The following is a 23,094-nucleotide window of genomic DNA, read 5'->3' on the forward strand; positions in this document are numbered from 1 at the left end:
AACAAAAAAAGGAAACAAATAATTTATTTTCGATTGTATTCGTTCAATACAAAAAGTACCGGTATACATCATTTGGTAATTTGTCATTCCAACTGTGGTGTTATGGTGGTAATTTGGCATATTTGTTATATATACATTTTATATTTGGTATAAAAGTCAATACTGACATCACTAAATATATAGAATTTAAAATATAATTCTTTTTGTATTGAATGTATTCAGTTAATACAAAAAAATGACCATGGTATCCATAGTTTGGTAATTTGCCATTTCAAATGTGGTATAAAAAACAGAAATGAAAAATCCTGAAAGTGTCTCTTAAAGTAGATCATATTCATTTTTATTTTTAAACAATATTTATTTTGTTGTGTTTATATAGATTTTATGATACACTACAAATCACAAGTCACTTTAGTACGTTGAATTTATTGGCCTAAGAAGCTTAGTTGGTATTTTCAAAAGCAAGCTCGAAGTAATTTGATTTATTCTTTACAGCCACATAATTTAACATTTAACATAAAAGAACAGACATCTAATAGGTGTCCGAAAATTAACAGATGATATAATGTCACAGTACATATATAAACTATTGGATGGAATTCATGGAAATAAATAAAATGTGTAATTGGAAAGGAAATAATCAATAAATGAATACTCATACTCAACAACATTTTCACAAGAAAACAATGGTTAAACCTGAGAAACAATGAGCAACATATCACATGGGAGACAATTCTATAGTTGTACATGTATGTGTGTCTGCACACGTGTGAGTGATTAAAACATCCCATCCTTTTCTATTCATGAGCACTCAGGGTGCTTTTGCTTGAGTCTGAACCTGAATTTGTTTTTCTCATTTCTACATTCACTGTGTTCTGTTGTGCTGTTAACCAGTGTTGCAAGAGAATGTGGCTTCATAGCTCACAGTATACTTCTCCCTTTTATTTTGTTTCATTACCAAAATGTTGGTACCTGCATACATTCATACTTCACATGGAGAGAATGCAAGCAGCTCACAAGAGAAGGTTTTAGAAGGCAAACAGTATTAAGATGAATGACTGCTGAATGTTCAAGTTTTCCTTCAGAATTTACAAAACCAATAGTGGTTCATCAAGACCACACTGCTTAAACATCAACAAACCAATAACTTGAGTACAATTCTTTGGATTCAATTTCAGTATGAAAATGTCCTCAGATCCTCCTTTTTAACTGTATGACTCAACCTTGCACTTGTTAACTCTTCCTCCATGTTTTTATAATGTTTTTTTATTTAGTCCATAGTCTTATCACTCCATGCCATGGATTTCCTCTTGGCCAGCTCCATCCAGGATGGTTGGGCACTGTCACGAACAGACTGCAGAGGAGATGATGATGGAGACGATGAAGGTGATGATGATTGTGGCACTGGTTTCTGCTGCCATTTATCCTCTCTGTCTGTTTGCCTCATGGGAACAGAAGAGACTGATGCTTCTAGAAATATCAACACCAAGTATGAGCATTTAACTGAATTGTAGCAATCATGTAAAACTCATATTGTATCTCACACTTACGCATTGGCATACTTGGGTCGAATCCTGTGCTTGTACCTGAGACTTTTGAGATCGGTCTGAGAGGAATTGTTGATTGAGATGGGCTTCGGGACTCTGATGTGGCTTTCTGCTCACCCGTCTATTGAAATAAGTAAAAAGGAAATCTGAAACTATTCACAAAACAGAATATACACAACTGTACTAGATATTGTGATTTTTTTGTTGTTGTTGTTGCCATGCCCAGGTCCGTCCTCGTAACAGATTCATACTTGGCGGAAGAGGTTAGAAAATGATCTTGTCGCCATCGATGCCACTGGAGATCACAGGCCAGAGGAGAGGAAACATTCTCTTCTTCTACAGTGCCGTAGTACTACTAGGGGTTGAATGCTTCCGTTGTGGGTCTAGCTCTCACTTTGCCAAAGCTCAAAATTGCCCTGCCGCAAGTGCTTTGTCCATCAGGTAAAAATAAGAGAGTCAGTGCCTGTACAACCTTCCCTTATCAGTTAGAAATTCAGTTTCCAGAGAACTACACCATTTACAGGCATCATCGAGCATGTGGACGTCGCCTTGGCCTCGGCACTGGCAGCTTTTCAAAAAATCATACAATACTGAAAGGACTTGATGGAGTCCAGAACTACCTAGATGATGTGATTGTGTATGGACGCACTGCATCCCAGCATGATCGCAACCATGCATGGCATGCAGGTCTCACATTGAATCAAGCGAAATGCAAGTTCAGTTGCACAAGCCTTCCTTACTTGGTACACACTCTTACTGCGCAAGGCCTGCTACCCAACCACTGTCACATTCAGGCTAGGATAGCACCAGCCCCTACAGATCCAGCCGAATTACGCTCATTCTTAGGACTGCCATCCTGGTATTTGCAGTTGGTGCCAAACTACTCTTCAGAGGTGAAGCCACTGAGGGCATGCTTAAAGAAAGTCAAGTCATATTTGTGACTTGACTGAGGACGCACAGAAAAGCTTTGAGAAATTGAAGTAGCTCATTGTGAACAATCCAGCTCTGGCAATCTTTGATCTGGCACTTCATACTTTAGTAACCTCTGATGCCTCGGACTATGGAATAGGGGCTGTAGTAACGCAGATTGATGCTAAGGGTTCTGAGGTACTTGAGAAGTATGCCATAGTAGAGAAAGAAACTCCAGCCTACATCTGGGCTGTGGAGCGGTGGCATAATGCACATTACGAGATGGGCCCTGTCCAAAATGGCACCCTAAACACTTGCAGTCTTCCTATGAGTCCACACTTTCGTGACGTTATGCCGCTTTGACTGTGGGGAAGAAGTTCTGAAACCTAAAATGACAAATGGGACATCCTATGGACTCGTTTACTTCACGGACACGCGCACACGGCAGCCATTGTAAGTCCACAAGACCGAAAGTGCATATTAAAGTGTGCCATTTGGGACAGGGCCATGGTCCGCATGCCTGCTCTGCTTTAACTATGAAGTGTTGTACACACCAGGATCTGAAAATGTCACAGCAGACTGCCTCTCACGCCTACCCTTGCCCGCCTCACCTGTGAGGGTTCTGAGTCTGCCATCAAAACTGATATGGTGGCACTACTTCCTGCTGAACCCTTTGCTCTGTCATTGGACAAGAATGTGAGAATGTGCTGCTTGCCCTGAACTAACAGCACTATGGTAGCAACTACTTACAGGCTGGCCTAAAAAAAAGAAAAACCTTCCACCTGAGCTGGCATCTTACTTTCATGTCAGGGATGAACTTGCAGTACCAGACAACCTGGTTTTAGAGGTCCATACTGCTTGGTGGTGCCCATATCCCTGTATCCATGGGAAAAGTTTGGATTAGACATTGTCTGCCTATTCGAGTTAGGGACCTGGGATTGCAGGTATACACTCACTTTAGTTTCTGGCAAGTGGCCAGAAATAGTGATTACCAGCAATGTAACTACTGATACTGTCACTGACTTTCTTGCTATAACATTTAGCCATTTTGGCAACCCTATGGAAATTGTGACTGACAATGGTGTACAATTTACATCCCTTGCCTTTGCTGATTATTTTCTTGCAAACAGGAATATAAAACATGTTCGTGCCTCCCTCTACTTTCCTCAAGCTAATAAGGCTGTGGAGTGCATGAACCTTGTCCTAAAATATTGTGCTTAAACGGCAAGCTTGGAGGGTAAGCCCTGGAAAACTTTTGTGACTTCTGAAACTTCTGAAAACCTAATGCCACCACAGGTGTTGCTCCCAGTGAACTCTTCCTTGGATGCAAACTGAGAACAACCTTACACATTCTACACACTGGGCCTTCTACTGATGCTACAGTCCGCCAGTCTCAAGTCAAAACATACACTCACATCAAATGTGCAGCGAAGCCATCTGTGTTAAGACCAGGAGACAGACTGCGAGTGATGTCTACTCATGTGAAAAGGGCAGTCAAAATTCGGTCTACCTTGTACAGCGCTGGGGGGAAAAGGGGTTATTTGTTGTTGCTGCAGTTATTTTTATTCATTTCTAGCATAAGAGTAAGATACAAATACCATCCATGGGGCTTACGTGAGAAATGTCTAAGTGATAAGACCACTTTTTTAGTTCAAATTCAGCACAGTTTAAACTCTAGTCACACCATTTTTTTTTTCTTCATTTTTTCAGTTAAATGTCTTGTTTTTTGTGCCCATGATAATCACGTGTATTATTACTAATAATAGATAAGGTATGCATTATTAATAATGAATTAGGTAATTTTAGATAGGCGAAATAACACTTATTCAATAAAGTTGATTCATCTTATTTGAAGAATGTGAGTCGAGATAACATGTTTCCATCATGTGAAACCAATGTACGTGATTGAATCAGTTTACTCTCTGGCTTATATATGACTGAAGAAATTGAGTGTGTTTGGAGATACCTTGGTTGCAACAGTTGTTTGAGTCTCCCAGCGCTGCACCAGCGAGGTCTTGTTTCCTAATCCTGCTGCCCACACTGGTCTGCCATCCTCGAGCCCGGTCCCCTTGCCTTGAGGCACAGACGCCCTCTCAGCTTTCCCTGAGATTACGGTGGGCTCTCCCCCCTCATTCTGAGGCTGATCCTTTGACACAGTATTGGCAGACTGTTGGGAGACTAGGTGGGATGTTAACTTTGGGCTTGACGACAAATATGGGTAACCTGGGGGAGGTGTGGGACGCAGTATAGCCTGTGTGGGGGTCTGTGATGCTGCTCGCAGTGGTGATGACTGTGGTGCACATGCTTGTGCACATGCCGTGAGTACGGCTTGAGTGGTGGATTGTACGTTTGATGTACATGTAACTGTAGACTGAGTTGGTTTTGTTGCTGAATTACAAATTTGAGTTTTGGACTGAAACTGGACTTCTCTGGTACTTTCTATTTGAGATTGACTAGTGGTTGTCTGAGTTGAATTTGCTGAAGTTTGGCTTGTTGATGCTGTAGTCTGAGGTTGCTTTGGAGTGAACTGTGTGGTAGATTGTGTGGATCTTCCAGATGGCATTTGTTTTGTTTCTGTATGTCTCAAAGGAGGTTGTGTAGCTGTCGGCTGGCTTGTAATGTTCTGAGCGATTCTTGGATTGGCTTGAATTGGTGAAGTGGATGTTTGCATTTGTGGTTGTGTTGTGGTCAAGGTTGTTGGTCGTGATTGCAAGCTAGGAAACTCAGGCAGTCTACTGGTAAAAAGCTGTTGCAGACTTCTGGTCTTCTCTCTGGCCATCTCCATCCAGGACACCTCTGAAGCTATAGATGTTGGTGTGTTCTCCTGAGAGGACACTGCTGTAGTCTCTTCTCGAGGCAGGACTGTACCTTCTTTCGGGGGTGAAGGTACAATCTTAGTGTCTTTGCTGGCTGATGGTAAGGGCTGAGGAGGTTCTGAAAATACATAAGAATATCTATTTATCAGAATGCCATGCAGCTTATTTCAGTCGAAACCACCCATTTGCATGGAAAGAGGTGATCTAACCAAAATGGGTAACATGGGTGAATGTTAAATTAGGTAAGTCTCTCAAACAAAGCTAAAGATTCTATAGGTGCATCCCAATTTTTTTTTTAATTGTTTAATTTGAATATACACAAGGAGGGACTATAGAATGGTGCAGGTATGACATCACTTTGTAGCACTTCCGGTTCCATCATCCTGAAGTCAATGGGGTTTTTTTAATGGGGTTTTGGTTAAATGGCTGAAATAAGGTCTGTGGTGAACACAAGCTCAAGACACTTTCACGTTTTATTCTACAACATAAAATACATCAATATTACCCCACTCGAGATTTTTTTAAGTTGTTACGTGTCTTGAAAAAGGCAGTTGCTAACAAGTGGCTAAATGGGACAGAGGCTGTCGGGGACATTAAACGTCATTACACTGAACAGGTAAACTCAGTCTGCTTTTACAGGCTCATTTGGCTTATAATTGTGCTCTTATAAACTATCCGAAGTCAAACGTTCTGGGAAAATGTTTTTAGATAAAAACGGAAGTTTAGTGATGGTGACGTTTAATTTGTGCGACCGTGGGGTAGTTTTTGACTGCATTTAGGCTTCAAAATTCATAAAAGTTATGTTCATCTGTGTAAATTATCTTGATGGACAAAACGTGCAAGTATCATAAACTTTTGTTGATCACAGAGCTTTTTTTTAGCGATGATCCAAAAGCCTATGGGAAATCCTATTGGGTTTTCGTCCAGGGAACCAGTGTGATGCTAACTGCCGGTTGGCCTACAAAGTAACGTCATACCTGCACCACTCTATTATAATTCCCGTTTCATGCCGACTTAAAAAAAAAATACTATATCCAACAACATTAGGTTCTATAAATGGTTTTCACATATACCCGCTTCCATTGATGTGACCATTAGTGTATCCTGACTGCAAAAATAAGGACTCTTATGTGCTGATATGTTTCAGTGTATCAAAAACACAGCTTCCAATTAAATCAGTGCAGTTACTTATTGTACTAAGAGTAGTTAATGATTCAAATTGTGCATTCCGTTAATTTTGTGAATTGGTAAGTTTTGTCGTAATGCCATGCCTCCTAATGATATCTCCTTAGGGTAGCATGTACAGGGTGAAAAGCAACGGTCCTAGTACTGAGCCTTGCGGTATTCCTTACAGAACTTGAGATATATTTGACATTTCTTCATTTAGTGCTGATAATGGTCAGATAAATATGATTTAAACCATCCCAATGCAATTCCACTTATGCCAACATAATTTCAGAGTCTATTCAAAAGAATGTTGTGGTCGACAGTATCAAATGCAGCACTTAGATCCAGTAACACTAATAGAAAGATAGGCACACAATCCACAATCGGATGATAAGAGCAAATCATTTGTAACTGTAATGAGAGCAGTCTTAGTACTGTGATACAGTCTAAATCTTGACTGGAAATTCTCACAGATACCATTTATTTCTAAAAAGGAACAAAGTTGTGAGGATCCTGCCTTTTCTAGAATTTTTGACAGAAAGGGTAGATTCAAGATCAGCCTGTAATTGACTAATTTCCTGTGCTTTTTACTCCAAGTAGGGGCCAACTTACACTTCTTTTAATATTTGACATTTTGTGCTATAACAACTAAATTAGCTAATGTTTTCATTTATTTCCTATAATAGCACATCATCCTATACATCTTGTAAGTTCTTTTCCAAAATATTTCCAAAATTAAATATGTTACCACAATCTTTATAGTTTAGGACAATTACTGGATTGTAATGAAGCATTAAGAAACCAGAATCCTTAAATTATTAACAATTCCCTAGCTATTTTTGTAATAATCATGTATCACTACTCACTGTGCTGTTCTGCTTATCGCTACTCTTTTTGAATAATACTAAAATTGACTAATCATTAATAAGGAATAAAGATAATACAGACTTTATTGGTTTAATGATTTAGTAAAGTCATTTGTCAGTTTAATCAGAAGAGGTAACTTGAACATAGATGTATGAGCACAATCTGCCATTTGTTTACTCAGTTGAGTAACCACTATCAGTGTAATTACAGACAGAGTCAGATGGGCACAGTTAAACATTTAAACAAAGCAGCTTTCTAAATGCTTTGACTCAGACAAGCACACCGACTGATTCCTGGTATGACCTGGAACATCATCCTCATAAGATATGTAGCTGTTCACATTTGTTGTAATTGCAAACTAAGTAGTTCAGAGGATTAATCGTCAAGCACCATGGGAAACCACAAAAAGAAACTCACCAGCATGTCTGAGAAAGCCAGCTCTCTCTTTGTCTCTACAGAAACCCCTGGGTGGTGAACTGGAGGACTGAACTGAGGTTGAGGACTCATCGGTTTGGAGAAAAGGGTCTTTGAGTTTAGCATGGAGTCTTATAGACCCCAGGCTGGTGTGATGATCTTCAGCTTTTATGTAACTGGTTGAATCAGACTGTGTGGCCAGAGGTGGAGTCAGCAAATTGACTTCAACACTGTGGCATTTTGCCTTGTCTTCTGATTGAGCTTTGTCCAAACGAAATTTTAGCGAAAGAGAGGTAGAGCGAAGCTTCACTCCAAATGCATTTGTAGTCTCCCTCTCTATTCCCGCCGTCATGTCTTCCATCACATCCTCAAATGCCTCTTTTGCCAACTCCTCTACTTCTTCCTCAGTAGCCTCTACACCAATCTCCTGTATCTTGTTGTCCTGACTCTCCTCTTTTATTGGTATCACTGGATCAAAGTCTGTTTTGTCTTCCTTCTTTGATGCTGGTGGTAAGTTAGCATATGGGTCTTTTATTTTTTTCTCAACTTGTGAACTTACCTGCCGCTCTATCTTGAAATTTAAAGGTTTAGTAGGTTCAGTAGCTTCTTTTTTCAGTCCAGCATGCCCAACTACTCCAGTGAAGCTTGCAGTCCTCGGCCGCTCTTGATTCTTGTCTGAGGAGACATTGAACTGGAATGATCCAGACACAGTTCTCTGGCGCTTTATGGATTCAGTTTGAGAGTGATCTTCCTGACTAACAGCCAACACTGTGCTGACTGGCTGAGGAGTTTTGGACTCTTGTTTTTCATCTGTAGATGGTACAGTTCGCCGCAAAGATGATGGTCTTAGATTTACTCCACAAAACACGTTGCCTGGAGCATAAGTAGAGGCCAGACGATTTTCTATATTTACTACATTCTGAACATTATATTTGCTCAATGTGTCCATCTTGTTTTGTATTAGCATAGCATTAGACTTCTCATCTTTCACAAGACTCGGTTCTGGTGTGGTAGTCACATTTGGTCTTACAGTTGACACAAGGTTACTCTGGCTGCTTTTGAGAAGTTTGGAGCTATTGAGCAGCTCACTTACTTCTCCTTTTCCCTTTCTATCAATTGGCACCACTGGGATTGGCAGTTTGGCTACTGGTGACTCAACTGGAGTCATATCTCTTAGGCTAGGGCTCGGAGGTGATGCGGACAGGCTTTTTCTCTCAAGCTCAGGCTCAGCAGAAACTTGTCTACTATCTCCAGTAGTCTGCAGAGACATTAAAGGTGGAACTGGAAAACTCTTGATTTGTGAGGCCGTAAACTTCCCCCCTGGGCGCAAGACCTGAGAGGAATAAGAGTGAGCTCGAGGTATCTCTTTTACGAGAGCCACCCCTTCCTCTTCCTCCCTCGTAGTCAATGAACAGTCCAGATTGTTCAAACTCTCAGATCGTGCTCTGCTTCCAGTCTGCATAGGAAATACAGGGTGAGAGGAAACAATTGGTAAATATCTTTAGGAAAATCTATTAAATATGACCTGTTATATGGAAAAGAAAAAGATGAAAATTTCATTTTTTTTCCAAACCCATTAGTGCTGCAGGAATAAGTAAAACTCAGAAATGAGATAGCATTTTTGCACTTCTGGTTCCAACATCCTGAAGACAATGGGTTTTTGGATAAGGTCTGTGTTTAACACAAGCTCGTGGTATGTTCAAGTTTTGTTCTCTGACAAAAAATACATCAGTAATACTAGTCGTGATTTTTTTAAGTTTTCAAAAAATGTCTTGAAAAATGCGGTTGCTAACAATGGATGTTAAACAGGTTATCGGGGACATTAAACGTTGTTATGGCTTTTAAAACCTAGTTGTGTTTATAATCAAGCTCTTTCGAACTATTTTAATTCAAACGTTACAACTTTTCAAATAATGATCGAAAGACTTGTCTGAAGCTTAGTGGTGTATTTCCTAACTTTAGCTTTTTACTTCTGCCGATTGCATTTAGGCTTCAAAATTCAGTGTAAAAGTGGTGTTCATTTGTGAAGATTATCGTTATGAACAAAATGTCTGAGAATCATAAACCTTTGTTGGTCACAGAGCTTATTTTCTACAATAATTAAAAAGCCAATGGAAAAATCCTGTTGGGTTTGTCAAGGGAACCAGGGTGATGCCTACAAAAATCCATCATCACTACAACAGCGCTTTACTGAAATAGATAATTGGTTTAGAAAGGGCCATGAAAAATACTCACTGTAGTGATTACCCTCTTGTTCTTGGCACTGGCCCTTTGGTTCTTAGGTTTGAGGGACATACGGTGACGGGCAGCAGAGTTGTCCAGGAGGGAAGTGAACTGTGGAGGGGTGCTGAAGTCTACCCCTGAGCCAGGGGCAAATGGGGAAAGGGGTGCAGGGCTTTTAGGACGAGGAGAGAGAGGCTGTGAAGAGGCCTGTAAGGGGAAGAGAAGCACACAGTTAAACATTAGACAATATTTTAGACCAAATAAATCATTCACATTTAGGCCATGATATAGATGAATGAATGACAGGCATAATGTCAACACAGAGGGGAAATGGTGAGGGATATAAAAATGCAAACACAATGACATGGAGGTTTACATCATATTGAGACTGGAATGAGGACAAGAACTGGTATCCACACAAAATGGATAATAGGTTTAATCACAAACTTATGCAGATGTCTGATCAATGATTGTTTAGTCAGAAAGGCCAAAGCTGTGCAGATTTATAACCATTTACACACATACGTACATTACAATACACTACGTCACAATAAAGATCCGGATACTGCTGCTATATTACAGTACAAGCACCTTGTTCGATATGCTGATGTACAGTCCTTCACCACGGGACACTTCAGGGGGGCTACGAGGAAGGCCGTCATCTTCTGAACTTCCACCTAAGTCTTCACGACGTTTAATGGGCAACAGAAGGGAGGGAGGGCCTAAATGCATCTTCTGCTGCTGGAGTTTCATCTGATCAACCGAAAAAAAATGACCTTTCAACTTCATTGTATTCATAAATTAATAAAAACTATTTGAAACACTGTCAATCACATTTATGTGTGTTTAAAAAGTGTGCAATAATTAAGCTTGAACAAACGTTGCCGAGTTTTGTGTGTACTCACCCGAAGAACTTGAATTTTGCCATGAATGTTCTCTTGAGACAGAATTCTTAGCGGTTCAGTGTCTGAATGACTGTGCTCTGCCTGAAAAATGCTGTCATGTGAAAATGTCCGGGATCCCAGCATGCCTTTGGAGCAGCTTTGAAGAAAAGATGCAAGAAGCAAAGAGGTACTTATTGGGGAAATAATATACTTTTAAAAGAATATACTTAAGTAGGAACTGAATGTAATGTTTTTTGGCACTTGATTTCATGTTAATTGCAAATAAAGGAAATATTGTAGTTTAAATTTATATTAAATTCAATTAGCTTTTTTTTTGACCCACTAAAGTAGGCACTTTTTTACATAATTACCGTTGTCTTTGAAATATGATTAAAGTGTCCTACAGAATGTACTGACAAGCATTTGTGGTAAACTAAAATGTACTTTAATTTCATTCTTTTGAAACTTTTATGTCATTTATTTAAATACATTTGTAATGATGAATGATGCAATTAAGTACATTTTAAATATATTAACTTTGATTGTAATATCAAATAAAAAATAACAGTTAAAATAAAGTACATCACATGTGTGCTAGTAAACATCAAAATAAGTGTACTTCTTTAAAGCACAACAAAAGAGTATTAAACCATGATTTAAAATGTATTTTAAAGTTACATTTTTAAAAGTGCACAGTCAACCATCTTTAAGTACACTTAAGAGGCCTTTTATTTCATTAATATTCTGTTATCTGCAAAAACAGTTTTTTTTGAAAAAAACATACTTTAAAGATTTGAAGTACACTACAAATGATCAAATATTTCGATAAAAAATCGATAAAATAAGCACACAAGGGATCATCAAATCAAGTGACACCATGCATATGTGAGTGTTCTTAAGTCATGCTGACAATCAGTGTGAACACTTACTCTGAATCTTCCACACCACATGTGATATCACTTTCAGATTGACTCTGCTTCATACCACCATCTTCCTCTTTCCTCCTTATCTTCCCAAACAGGCGTGACTTGAAAGACTTTAACCTAGACTTTTTCCTTCCTAAACATCAAACATATCATCCCTTTATCTTATTTATTGCAGTAAACTCTGTGAAATAAAAGAGACAAACATATGCTGATTTATTCTTTTTTAGAACAGTCTTCTGACCTGTTAAGTCATCACTGCCTTCTCCCTCTGGGTCTCCTGAAGCCTCCGGAACATTCATCTTTACCGGTACAGCTGTTAATGAGGACAGTTACACAGAAATCAGATAAGATAGAATGAGGAGGAGTGAAAAAGAAATACAGAAGGGGTTGGGAAGTCGTCAGGAAATGTTCTAGTCAAGAATGGTAAAAGAATAGAAAATTACAGTTTAATAATTATTAACGGTTTTTCTTAAATTCACAACAAACTAAGAGACTTGTTCTTCAAAGGAGAACAGCAGAAGAGTATGAAATGCGAAATACTTGAGAAACATTATATCTCTGATGTGGCAACGTGGCTACTGTAAATTCTCTCTGCCTGCGATATGTATCTGATAAGAGAATGCTTTTCTCAACCCAACAGAGACCAAAGGTTTATTCTGCAATCATATTTTCCATGTAACCAGACTCGTGCTTTCATCTGCACTATACCGACAATCATGTCTTACTTTAGAACACTGTTCAAAAGTTGGGGATCATTAATATATTTTTTGAAAGAAATTAATAATACAGCAAGGATTCATTAAATTGATCAAAAGTCACAGTAAAGACATTTATAATGTTACAGATCATTTCTATTTCAAATAAATGCTGTTCTTTTGAGATTTCTATTCATCTAGAAATCATGCATCACGGTTTATACAAAAATATTGGTAATCTTTCCTCATCGTCAAACAATCATTTTTATTTAGAAACCGTGCTACTGTACTGAGCCGTGCAGCACGGACAAGAAAAATTAAAACAGTCACTTCATGTCAAAAATGTTTCCAACCCCTCTTGAGTTCCTCCAGGAACCAGTTGTCTTGATCACATGGAAATTAACTGAAATGTGTGAGACTGTGTCCTTATTTTGGACAATGTGCGTCACACTTATTTCACTCTTATGTGCGTCTGTATCATTTATTATGACAACAAACCTTTCTTATCACTCACCATGCCTTGATAATGCAGATATGCACTAACAGAAAAAAAACATGCAAAGTTCACCGAGTCCTTCCCTTAATCTGACATCTGCTGTGTATTGTGAAAAAAAAAAAAACCTCAGTATGTACAGTATGTGATGAATTGTTAAAATTAGGGATTCTCCGATATGAACATTTTGGCCGATACAATAACCGGTAATTCTTTATAATTGAAAGCCGATAACTGATATAATATTATATACATTTTGCGAGGCTGATTACAAAAACAAATATCTCACTATTAAAAGCCATTTCCCAAGCACACAAGTTTCCATTATAATTTCACGTAGCCTATTTGACAGACCTGAGCTGCACATGTTGCACTGAACTGTATTTTTTAAAAGTGATTATAATCATATTTCAAGCTATTCATCAAAACCATCATGGTAAACACCTGAAGTGTCTTAGCTGAAAAAAATAATCTATTATTTATCAACTTTAATATATCGGCCAAATTTTCTTATCAGGCCGATAATGATAACGTTAAATATGAACATATATCAGGTGATACCGATATGGTGGTTGATATATCGTGCATCCCTAGTCAACATGTGCCATTTTTCCTTAGTGGAAGCAGTCACTGCCTTATCAAAAAGTAGCATCCAGATCACATGGAATATGAAGATAAGCTTTGCTGGAAGACATTTCATAGAGATCACTGTTAGATTTCCCTGAGCACTAATCCTACAACTACAGAATAATCTTAAACTGTTCACAGTGGCAGAAAGGGGACCAAAAACTAACCTTGTTACATTGGTTCAAATGTTTGGGGTAAGATTTTTAATGTTTTTGAAAAAAGTCTCTTATGCTCAAAAGTCTGAAGTTAGAATGTTTAATGTTGTGCAGCACTGATGTTTAAAATTTAAATTTAAATATTAATAGAATTTAAAATAACTGTTTTCTTTTATGTAATTCTATTAAAATGTAATGTATTTCTGTTATGGCAAAGCTGAATTTTCAGCATCATTACTCCAGTATTCAATGTCACATGTCACAAAAATCATTCTAATATGCTCATCTGGTGCATTAGAAACATTTCTAATTATCAATGTTGAAAACAGTTACAGTGCGATACAGTTTTTTCCTTAGGATTCATTGATAAATAGAAAATCCAAAATAAATGTATTTACTGTCACTTTTGATCAATGTAATGCACCCTTGCTGAATAAAAATATGAACTTCTTTAAAAATAAATCTTACTGACACCAAACTTTTGAAATTAGTGTACATTAATACTAATGATTGACTTTACTGTTTAAGTATTTCATATTTTATATTCAGAATAATAGCTATGAACGATGATATACTGTGATTGCCCTACAACAAAGCATAATACTTCAAATACTATTAAGCAAGAAAAAATACTTACTTTGTCAGTGAGAATCCTTCTTTTTCCTCTTTTCCGTGTTATTTAGCTTTTGTTCTTGTTTTTAATGGAAACACATGTCCTTACATCCAATGAACCATGACAGTTCTTCCCCAGTCACAAACATGCAAGAGAGATGGCAGAAGAGAAAGCAAGGAAGAGGTAAAGGACAAGCAGGCTCTGACAAAGAGCAGCATCGATGTTTGTTAATAAGGAGTTGGAAACACACTGACTGTGGAACTGTTACATTTCCAATACATGCTTTTCCTGCACGCTTAAGCTCTTTACAAAACACTAAACAGCTTTGGAGCAGCGCTGGCCGAATGCAGAGCTGATGAAGACAACATAACACACCACCAGCACTAGACCAGCAAGAGAGAGTGTGTGTGCTGTTAGAATAAGCATAAGAAAGCTATTTGGTCAAAAAATGAACAGTCAGTCAGGCCTACTGCAGGTAGCCAGAGCATCACCTCTTGTGTTTGTAAATGATAAGAGAATGCTGAAAATATCACTAAGACAAACGAACAACTGTCATCTAGCTGTGTGATACATTTGCATCAACACGTCAGAGTAGTTCAGTTTTTGTATGCAAATCATTTAAACAATGTCACATTCCATTTAAAGGTTGCTAAGCAAAAAATTGATATGGTAGTTTATATATATTCACTACCGTATCATTACACTACAATTCAAATGTATGAGGTCAATTATTTTAAGAAATGAATCCCTTTACGCATTAGATTGATCAAAAAGTGACAGTAAAAACATGCATAATGTTACAAAAGATTCCCATTTAGTTCTTTTAAACCCATTTAGTTTCCACAAAAATATTAAGCTATCAAGTTTCAAATTGATAAAAACAGTAAGCAATATTTCTTGAGCATCGAATCAGCATATTAGAATGATTTCTGATGGGTCATGTGACTGAAGACTGGAGTAAAGATGCTGAAAATTTAGCTTTGCCATAACAGGAATAAATTACATTCTAAAATATATTCGAATTGATAAAATACAGGATAAAAAGCGTTCATTTTTTCTAATTAATGCTGCCTTGGATAAGATACTTTTTCCAAAAACATTTTAAAAAATCTTACCAACCCCACAAGTTTTGGACGGTAGTGTAAATGCAACACATGGAACAAATATGGGGCAAACTATTGTATAAGCATTACTTGTGACAGATGAATTTGACATCAAGAATTAGATATGGAAAGCATTATATCCTTCCTTTTAAAATGTAAGCCTATTTATGTTGCTGTCCAAACGTGGTTAGTGCACTTTATTAATAATATTTATCAGGGTAGACTAGTCAGTTGAGAACCACTGCTTAAACAAATCTATCAGCATCTGAACTAATGTGTAATCATAAGCATGTTTAAAATTGTACAGTTAGGTGATATAGTGGAGTTAAGCAGATGATGTGCTTCATTTTCTTCTGTGCAGACTGTGTAGACAACGACAGGAGCTCTCAACTCCCTCCTGCGTGTTACTATAAGTAACTGTGAAAGTAGGCTACAACCTATTTGAAACGTTTAAAAGGTGAGATAAAGAAATGACAGACTTTGCCAAGACAGAATTGGCCGTCAAAAAAAAAAAAAAAAAAAAAAAGTACTCGGCCCATTATTCTCATCCGCATGTACGTCTCCATCATTGACTTTTTAACCCTAAAAATTGTGACACTCTCATTTAACTACCCATTATCTCTGAGGATTGAACGTTTTGTATCCGGCACTCTGCAAAACACAGAGCAGCTTTGCCCCAGATACAGGCATAAATCTGTGTCAGGATCCAGAGTTGGCCACAAATCCCTCTCCTTTTCTCCTACTGGACAAAAGTCAGCGCAGCATCTGGGTGACTTTCAGCCAGCCTACATTATGCGTCTGGCCTTTAATATAATCCATCTGTCAATTTACATTTTTATATTCAGACATGCATATTGAGGAGGTTGCAAAAGTAATCTGCACATACTGTATGTCTCATTTAATGTAAACCAAATCTTCCAATGAACATTTTACTACTGCTGAAGCGACACTTAATTTCCTCCAATTATTGCAGGACAAGGAAATATATTACCGTTGTATGCTAAATTGTTTCAGACATTTATAGCCAAATTTTCTTTTCATCTTAATCAGCAGGGTGGTCCATGCCACAAATATTCTACATAAATATAAAAACGTATACTTTGTACATATTTGTATAATTGAAGCACATTGCACACTGGTTAGTGTACGTGCTAGCCTACATTTTATGTGTGTGTCTGTATATATATTTATATAAATAACTATAAAGTTTTGAGTCACACACACAAACGCTTTTTCCTCCAGCAGAGGTTTTGAATGTTGGTTTCAAACACCTATCTCTAAAATTCAATTCAGTCTTCCAACTAAAATTACAAAATATTCATGTTTTTGGGTAAGTGAACTGAATTAAACCACACTAGCATTCAGACAACACGGTCAGGAGAAAGATATTAGGGTATTTTTCATGAATCTCAGGGCAAGTTGTCATGTGTTTTTAATTTTATGCAATTTATTCATTATAAATGATGTTATTGTTTTGTTGGTCAAAATATTGGTTTTATATTTTGTTAACATTTTGAATATTATATTGTTGTCTTGTTTAAATGTTGCATTTACATTTTCATTGTGACAAAAAACTCTCCCAAATAATTTAAAGTTGTTGTTTTTTATATCTATAATATTATTTACACATGCGGCATGTAGTCAAATCATCATCATCATCATCATCATCATCATCATCCTCAGCATCATCAGGGTTAATCTCACAAAACCTCTGAAGAATATGTCCATGGTCATAAATTTCACTTCAAAATCATATTTTTTTACCACTATTAAGATTAGCAGTGTGACAATTTTATGACAATTAAGCACATGTCATAAATGACTTATGACTTTCACAAGAAAAATAATAATAAAAAGCTAGAAGTGTTTATATATATATTATAGGCTATTTTTTTTATAAACAACTAAATTCATTACTAAAACACAACAAAAACGTATATATACAGTATGTAGGCTATATATATATATATATATATATATATATATATCAAGTTTTTTTTTTAAATTAAGTTTTCAGAGTTTTAGTGTCAGTACTACATTAAAATATTATATATAATGTTGAATATAATGTATAATAATGCAATAGGGGAATATCTGTGTAAAAAAGTGGCCTACATTATTTTAAATATATCTAGTCAGTGACAGAGAATTCTCAGTTTAATAAACAGTACATTTTTTGTTAACCTTTTATCATATGTCTTGGAGTATCGCAATAATATCGTATCGTGAGATCAGTATCGTGATATGTATCGAATCGTGACATGAGGGTATCGTTACACCCCTAATAGGTTAACATTGTATTACAGTGCAATAGTGCTTAATTCTCATGAAAATGTCTTAATTAAAAAAATAAAATCTTAATATGTCCTGGATGTGTTTCATGAGATTCACCCATCATGATCATCATCACTCCAGTCTGTCCCATTGAGAGGTGAATAGTGTTATTTAGAGACTGTACGCTCTATATTTTTCATGAACTGAGATGAGGAGCACATATCGAGTCGAGATTAAGGGCGATTATAGATTTAATCTCCTCCTGGAGGGAATTCATGCGTGTTTCATTGTAACTAATGGATTCGAATATGACAGGCAAAAGAAGCATCTCAGGCAAACATGTCCAAGCAAACAAATAGCCTCCAACACAACACCTTCTGCTTTTGATTTACAGTTATTAAAATCAACATCAGTCAGTCAACAACAGTCCTTATCCCTTCACAAACAACAATGCGTTTATAGTTTGAATGTCCCATATACAGTGGCCCATATAAATATTACTTTAAACAGATATTCAAAAAGCCATAAAATACAGTATAGGTTATCGTTTGTAAAATTACTGTGCACGTCACAATAGCAGATATTAAGTAAGTTTCAATAAAAAAAACTAAACAAAAATTTACAGTAACCACTATAACTATATCTAAAATCAAAATGAACATGACAACTAACATTACTGTTCTAAAACTTAATAGAAATATAATAGCGTAAACTCACATGCTGACGTAAATCATGGAGAAAGTGAAGTTGATGTGATCTCTGGCATTCACTTGCTCTTTAACTGAGCCGGTGGAGGAAAAACACCGTCATATCAAGCGACACATGACGCTGAGCACAAGGTGAATCATTCGCTTTTACAGGATGACTGAAAGTTCACCCATTAAACACAGGATGGCGCTGCTGTTGTACAGAATATACATTTAATCGAAATCAGCATAGTCAGTAAAAACAACAGCCCTTTACAAAACATTTTAATTTAGGACATACTGGCGACGAACATATTTTACACAGTACTAACTTATTTACAACTGAACTTTGGTTTGTACCATAATTACAGAGGCACCAGATAATAAACACCAATATCAGTGCGTAGAATGTTTAAAAACACCAGAATAAAGTAACGAAGCAAGTAAGTCTCAGGAGCCTATGTATATTCCCCTGCAATACATATCAGCACATTATAAAAAAAGACAATAAAAACGGGTTCTTCCGCATAATTAAAAAGCAAAAGGCACATTTCCAGTCGTGCAGGTAGGTGTGTGAGGACTGCATTTGAAATGAAGTCCCATAAATATGGCAGACAGTGGAGAAGCTTTAGAGGCAAGCGTTTTAAGATGAAGTCTTCTTAGTGTGTTTAGTATGAAAAACGTCCACGGTGGTCTCATGACACTTTCTCAAATCATAATCACAGTATCCTACAGAGAAGCGACCCTTAAAAAAAAGAGAACATTTTTATATTTTTATATATCTATTATGCAAGCAATCACAAATAGAGAACATTTCAGAGGTATAAATGCTTAATGAACGGTACCTTTGGTTTCTTGAAATAGTCGAGTCCCCTGCCGATCTTAATTATCCAACCATTATTAAACCTGAGGAAACAAAATGAATATGCATTATATAGACAATGTTAAGACATTATGTCCCAGTGTGTTTACTGTGATATACAGTCAATGAGAATGATGTACCTGATCTCTCTGTCATGAATAGTAGATGAGTACTGAATGTCCAGACAGACATTTTGACACTGTAGCGACTGTTTAATTTCTGCCAGGGCACTGGTTTGCGGAGCGGAGCGGTCCTTAAAAAAAACACCACATGATTAAGCCAATGTATGTCAACTTATACCACTGATGAACAAAATGATAAAACTTTACCTCATCCAGTGAGGTCAGAAGGTGAATCGTCTTTACTTGACATGGAGATTTCAGCAGCATTTCACAGAAACGAAGAAAATTATACAACTGCAAAGCAAAACATTTGTAATGCGTTTCACTCTGTAATACAGTTATTTAGTATCTCAGCATTTTACTGACTGAATCCTGAATCTAGAGCATCACTGTAGTCTCTACCTGATGGACATGCCGTACATAGGGGTCCTCCACCCAGACTTCAGTCAGTCCGTCTCTGATGTATGGTTTAAAGAGGGATTCATAGCTGAAACCAGTGGAATTGTCAGCTATCTTTATCTGCTCATGGTATTTGCCCTCTGACAGATGAGATGACAATGAGAAAAAATAATATTAAGGTTAACTAGAATGTACATTTCCTGAAGAAAATGTGAGTGGTGCTTGCAGTGGCAAAACTCGCACTGCTGTTTTGACACTGCTGGTTGTTAGGGTATCCTGGGTGGTTGCTAGGGTGTTGCTAGGTGGTTGGTAAGGTGTTTTGGGTGGTTGCTATGCAGTTGCTAGGGTGTTCTGGGTGGTTGCTAGGCAGTTGCTAAGGTGTTATGGGTGGTTGCTATGGTGTTCAATCAATTAGATGCCACAGAGCCACAAATATGATCATCCACACTCTAAAATTTAAAAGGCAGCTATATATTTTCGACACCCAATTTATACTGTGAAAAATTAATATTTTAAATATGTGTTTATTAGTTGGCATTAAATTATTTAAATGAAAATGGTATTATTTATTTATTTTAATCAAATGTTTTTATTTTTATACATATTTTTACACTGTTTTTCTAAAACTTTTCCATAGACAAAAACTTTTTACACTGTTTTTATATCAAATTTATTTAAAATTTACAGTTTTTATATAAACTTTTTTCTGGAGTTTCAAAGCCATCATTTGATCTGATTCTACAGGCTTTTCCAGCTGAAATATGTGTCGCGTTATTTTAACGGTCCACCTGGAAACAAAACCCCTCATGGAAGAATAAAAGTATGTGAAGTATATGAAGTTCACAAAATACGTCCAAGACTTTTACGATGGTCTGCTATTGTAGGAACATTGACGTTACATTTTTACGCCCATGAACATGATGCGGCACAAAACGAACTGTGATTGGTTGCTTTACATGTCAGTCAGACGGCCTCTGGGGGGTCCTTGGCCAATGACGGCTGCTATAGAGTGGTGCAGGTGTGACATCACTTTGAAGGCCAAAACACGGAAGCGAGTTAGCATTTTAGCACTTCCGGTTCCATCATCCTTAAGTCAATGGGGTTTTGGTTAAATGGCTGAAATAAGGTCTGTGGTGAACACAAGCTCAAGACACTTTCACGTTTTATTCTACGACAGAATACATCAATATTACCCCACTCATGATTTTTTTAAGCTGTTACGTGTCTTGAAAAAGGCAGTTGCTAACAAGTGGCTAAATGGGACTAGAGGCTGTCGAAGAGATTTAACGCCATCACTCCGAACAGGCAAACTCAGTCCGCTTTTACAGGCTCATTTGTCTTATAATTGTGCTCTTATAAACTATTCTAACTCAGACTTTCTATGAAAATGTTTTTAGATAAAAACTGAAAGAGTTGTCGTAAGCTTAGTGATGATGACGTTGAATTCATGGGACCGTGGTGTAGTTCGCTTATAGCCTACCTTTAGCTTTTTACTTCTGGCGACTGCATTTAGACTTCAGAATTCATAAAAGTTGTGTTCATCTGTGATAATTATCTTGATGGACAAAACTTGCAAGTATCATAAACTTTTGTTGATCACAGAGCTTGTTTTTAGCGATAATCCAAAAACCTGTGGGAAAATCCTATAGGGTTTTTGTCGAGGAAACCAGCGTGATGCTAACTGCCGGTCGGCCTACAAAGTGACGTCATACACCACTCTATGGAGTCCAAACCTTCTGCTGTCAGTCTGAAGGTCTGGCTACTCGAGACTACCCTGGTGTTGATTACGCGAGATGTAATCAGATTACTTTTTCCCCCAAGTAACAAGTAAAGTAATGCTTTTTTTTTTTTTTTAACAGAATATCTGAGTTATTTTTTCAAACAAGTAGGCCTAAATCAAGTGACTTTGTTTTCCAGATTATTGACGGACACCTCTCATGTCCACATGCAATACTGTCTGTAACACGTTACTTTTAAAAGTAACTTTTCTAGCACTCTATTGTGGCCCCCAGAGCCCAGTTTAAAATTCCTGGTTTAAACCAGTTTCTTTACCCTCTTTCAGTTTGTTCGCATGGTCTTTGATCTGTTCCGCTCGGTCCATGTAGCCCTTGATCTTCTCTCTGTAGTGGACCTTCTTTGAGTCATCTTTAACAGCTAGGAAAACAGATTATATTCAGAGTAACATTTAAATCCATCAGCAAAAGAGCACATTTACCATTTCCATACCTTTGAGGGCATCCAACAGGAGCTGGATCCCTTCCTGGTAGCACACCAGAGCTTCCTGAAAGCGTGAGCTGTGATCGAGCTCCACAGCTCTCTTCAGGACAGAGATAGCAGAGCTCTCCATGCCTGGGAGGAAATCATGAGCCATGTCTCTGTGATGGCTGGAGCAACAGAAGTGGCAGCAGTGCTGAAGAATACAGTCCGGCTGACAGTGATTCTTACATGTGCATTATGTTATTGTGTACGTTAGTCATAGCAAATAGGTCTGCACTTCTTTATGCATTTCGAAAAATCATGAGAAGCACAACATTGTCAACACTATCCAAGAAAATAAAACCCTGAAAACATTCGAATGTTGTGGGCTTTCGTGAAACAATGTTACACTAAATCAATAAAAGCACATTTACTTATTTAAAACGAACTAAAATAATGACGCGTCGATTGTCCTCGAACGCGAATACAACTTTCTTAGCGAACTAATCAGTTTTTAATCAGACACTAGACTGTGCGTTTCCCGTAGGAACTAAAACGTGAATACCTACTTACGTGTTTATTATGCTGAGGGACCAACTTCCGTTTCCGTTGACCGCAGATCACTTATAAAAGTCCTATGATAAAAGTCCATATTATTATTAAAAGTCAGTTACGTTGTAAATTATAACAATGCATCGTTCAATAATTTATTGCCCTGAAATATACTGGAACTATAATAGTAAATGCACAGATTTGTTAATTTGTCACAAAATGTACTTGATATATTTAAATTTAATTTAAATAGGCTAATGCTCATGTTATTATTATTATACCAGCCTATTTAAGCACATCAAATGTATTTACATGAATGCATAGGTAGCACTAATGTAGCAAAAATAAATGCACAAATATTTGGGGGAGAAAATATAAGTTTGAGCAATAATAGAGATGCTAGCAAAAGAACAGAAAACATCTATTGTTCTATTGTGTATTTCTATTGATTATTAACTTTAACTCACTACTGTTTATTTAGGTTTGGATGTGGTAAGAAGTTGTTGTAGCCTACTGTACTATGGTAGTAGCTCAGTCATGATCTGTCTGTATGGTTTAAAGGAG

The 23,094-nt window shown here is 37.1% G+C and overlaps 2 protein-coding genes across 6 annotated transcripts; both read right to left on the reverse strand.

The window, feature by feature from the left end:
- cracdla (cracd like a) lies at positions 1 to 18,547 on the reverse strand. Of its 5 annotated transcripts, none has more exons than XM_084122651.1 (11): positions 18,431 to 18,547; positions 14,361 to 14,465; positions 11,995 to 12,066; positions 11,757 to 11,886; positions 10,849 to 10,984; positions 10,535 to 10,696; positions 9,956 to 10,150; positions 7,724 to 9,176; positions 4,423 to 5,390; positions 1,551 to 1,668; positions 1 to 1,470 (listed from the first exon to the last, which is right to left on the reverse strand). In XM_084122651.1, the coding sequence occupies exons 3-11, from the start codon at positions 12,050 to 12,052 to the stop codon at positions 1,271 to 1,273; spliced, it is 3,420 nt and encodes a 1,139-aa protein (XP_083978777.1). In that variant the 5' UTR covers positions 12,053 to 12,066; positions 14,361 to 14,465; positions 18,431 to 18,547; the 3' UTR covers positions 1 to 1,270. The 5 variants fall into 5 exon arrangements, with proteins under 5 accessions (XP_083978777.1, XP_083978780.1, XP_083978779.1 ...); XM_084122654.1 differs by having other exon boundaries at positions 1,154 to 1,470; positions 1,587 to 1,668; XM_084122653.1 differs by having other exon boundaries at positions 1,154 to 1,467.
- A 67-nt stretch (positions 18,548 to 18,614) lies between these two features.
- Positions 18,615 to 22,573, reverse strand: mitd1 (MIT, microtubule interacting and transport, domain containing 1). The gene is made up of 7 exons (XM_084122656.1): positions 22,009 to 22,573; positions 21,835 to 21,936; positions 19,786 to 19,922; positions 19,591 to 19,677; positions 19,402 to 19,514; positions 19,245 to 19,305; positions 18,615 to 19,144 (listed from the first exon to the last, which is right to left on the reverse strand). The coding sequence occupies exons 1-7, from the start codon at positions 22,151 to 22,153 to the stop codon at positions 19,043 to 19,045; spliced, it is 747 nt and encodes a 248-aa protein (XP_083978782.1). The 5' UTR covers positions 22,154 to 22,573; the 3' UTR covers positions 18,615 to 19,042.
- Positions 22,574 to 23,094: the final 521 nt, after the last annotated feature.

The sequence above is a fragment of the Abramis brama genome (assembly GCF_963993115.1).
Source record: "Abramis brama genome assembly, chromosome: 8".
NCBI lineage: Eukaryota > Metazoa > Chordata > Actinopteri > Cypriniformes > Leuciscidae > Abramis > Abramis brama.